The 2545-nt window shown below is 34.7% G+C and overlaps 1 protein-coding gene across 1 annotated transcript; it reads right to left on the bottom strand.

Annotated features, from left to right (window-relative positions):
• Positions 1-1587: 1587 nt before the first annotated feature.
• On the bottom strand, positions 1588-2335 carry LOC117644058. Its single transcript, XM_034383244.1, has 4 exons — positions 2312-2335; positions 2080-2090; positions 1831-2038; positions 1588-1749 (listed from the first exon to the last, which is right to left on the bottom strand). The coding sequence occupies exons 1-4, from the start codon at positions 2333-2335 to the stop codon at positions 1588-1590; spliced, it is 405 nt and encodes a 134-aa protein (XP_034239135.1).
• Positions 2336-2545: the final 210 nt, after the last annotated feature.

The following is a 2545-nucleotide window of genomic DNA, read 5'->3' on the forward strand; positions in this document are numbered from 1 at the left end:
AAAAAACAGTGAGAGGGAGAGCATGGAGGGAACAGACTTTTGAGGATTGACCAGTTAAAACCAATTTTAATCACATCACAGTCTCAATTACTATGCAGAAGAAAAGTGTCATACACATGAAATTAATATACATACATGCAGTTTTACAGTAAAATGAATAAGTGCTTTGTGTAGAAATGCTAAACTACATCAACTAGAAAAGTAACTCCACATTAAAATTCTTCTGAAGAATAAGTTAACAGATAGAATAACTGCCATTAAGATCACACATTATGGTCAGAAGTTTATCAACATATAGTAGGGGAGCACTTTCTGAACCTATTCTTAACCCAAGCTTATCAAATACATCAGTCTTAAATTGGACAAGTGCCAAATACGAATAGAAGTTTTCTATAAACTCTAAATCAAACACCAAACACAAATCTTCATCAACTAGGAAAAATAACAAACCTGGAAGCAAATTACTTATTTTCCTACATGATGGTAAACCACCAGCCCACATCTAAACATGTCCATGCAAGTTCTGTTTGAATAAACTGTTGAAACTTACCAAACGATTGCAAAAGCGTTTATGACTTATATTTCTAGAATCACAATTTAAATCCTAAAGTTAACAGTTTGAATAATTTAAAAAACAAAACCTCATTCATGCCTTCTGTTAAGGTTTGCTACACAGAGGGATTAAAAGAACCAATTAAAGAAGATTTTAGGAAAAGGCAACATTCCCAAAATTGAACATTTGACCAAGCTAACAAAAGTGAAACTTAAGATATGGTGGTCCCACATGGTTCAGGCTTTCAGAGTTTTTGATGTTGTTTGTTAGATTACTAAGAAATATGAAGCAACTAAATTTTGAGCTCAAAATAAGTTACTTATAAATGAGAGCAGTTGCAATAAACCAAGACAACACAACAAACAAAACACATGCAAGATAACAGATTTAAAAGAAGAAAAAAGAAAACACATGAGAACACAGACAAACTTTAAATGGGAGTCGACAGTAGTACAAAACTCATGACGAGCCTTAGCTCCTTGCCCCCATCAATAATAATACCGGACACTTAAAACCAATTTTAATCACATCACAGTCTCAATTACTATGCAGAAGAAAAGTGTCATACACATGAAATTAATATACATACATGCAGTTTTACAGTAAAATGAATAAGTGCTTTGTGTAGAAATGCTGATCTACATCAACTAGAAAAGTAACTCCACATTAAAATTCTTCTGAAGAATAAGTTAACAGATAGAATAACTGCCATTAAGATCACACATTATGGTCAGAAGTTTATCAACATATAGTAGGGGAGCACTTTCTGAACCTATTCTTAAGCCAAGCTTATCAATTACATCAGTCTTAAATTGGACTAGTGCCAAATACGAATAGAAGTTTTCTGTAAACTCTGTATCAAACACCTACTAATCTTTATCAACTAGGAAAAATAACAAACATGGAAGCAAATTACAAACTTCAAACACACAAACAAAGAGATAAAATATTTATGGCACAATTATAACACCGTCCCAAATAAGAATTTAAAGGCACCACAAACCAGAACTTAAGACATTAAAATCAACATGAATTTATACATTGCTCAGATTTTTTAATGGGTGTCTTAGCACAAGGGTTTTTACTCCATTAACTTCTTTAATCATGCAATTCATTAGTGGCAATTGTAGTGGCAATTGTATCTGAGCTCTTGGTCTAGTTGCTGCAATTGTTGCTAGTGTCTCCAGTCCAGTCACCTGTTATATGAGAGAAAATAACAGTTATCATTCAAACGTTATTGGTAACAAACCCCATTGCAGCTAGCCACTTTAACTGACCGGTGCTGCCTTGAATGAGGAAGCTGGGGCAGAAGCTGTGGCTGTGGCAGAAGCTTTGGAAGGCACAAACGCGCCAGCACTATTTACACGGGTTGAGTACACTAGTTCTGCCGCGGCTGCTCCCAACTTTGCCAAATTTGATGGGGCAGATGGGGCAAATGTTGATGGGGCAGTAGATAATATGTCTTCAGATGGTATTTGCCACCCTCTGGAATCAACTGCTACAGATTTTTTTAGATAATCAGGTACCTTCTCCCAGCCTGGAAAGTAAAAATGCGATCAGAAGGAGAAAATGTTCAATGAGATTGTCTAAGGTTGTTCAGACTAAATAGAACAAATTAAATCAATCCTACGTAGATAAAAAGAAACAAAGAAAGAAAGAAAGACAGTTTCATAAGAACAAAACAGTGAAGGTCATTACCATCAGAGGGAGCACTTTTTTTATGGCTCTGGCTTTTACTGGATTCATTAATTAGTTTACCATCAGAGGGCAAAATTTTTTCATGGCTCTGACTTTTACTGGATTCATTAGTTAGTTTACCATCAGAGGGAACACTTTTTTCATGGCTCTGGCTTTTACTGGATTCATTAGGAAATTGGTGTTTTGATTGGTCCCTGGATGTTCTTTCTGAAAACCCAATGAGAAAATACAACAAATTAAATCAATCCCAAGTAGAAAAAAAGAAATAGACATTCTAAATAGAAAATAAGAAAG

The sequence above is a fragment of the Thrips palmi genome, unplaced genomic scaffold, assembly GCF_012932325.1.
Source record: "Thrips palmi isolate BJ-2018 unplaced genomic scaffold, TpBJ-2018v1 HiC_scaffold_17, whole genome shotgun sequence".
In the NCBI taxonomy this organism is placed as follows: domain Eukaryota; kingdom Metazoa; phylum Arthropoda; class Insecta; order Thysanoptera; family Thripidae; genus Thrips; species Thrips palmi.

Coding starts and splice junctions, on each gene's coding strand:
- LOC117644058 (XM_034383244.1), bottom strand. CDS start 2,335: ATGAAAAAATTTTGCCCTCTGATG. Junction 1,750..1,830: donor CCTCATTCAAGGCAGCACCG/GTCAGTTAAAGT, acceptor CTCATATAACAG/GTGACTGGACTGGAGACACT.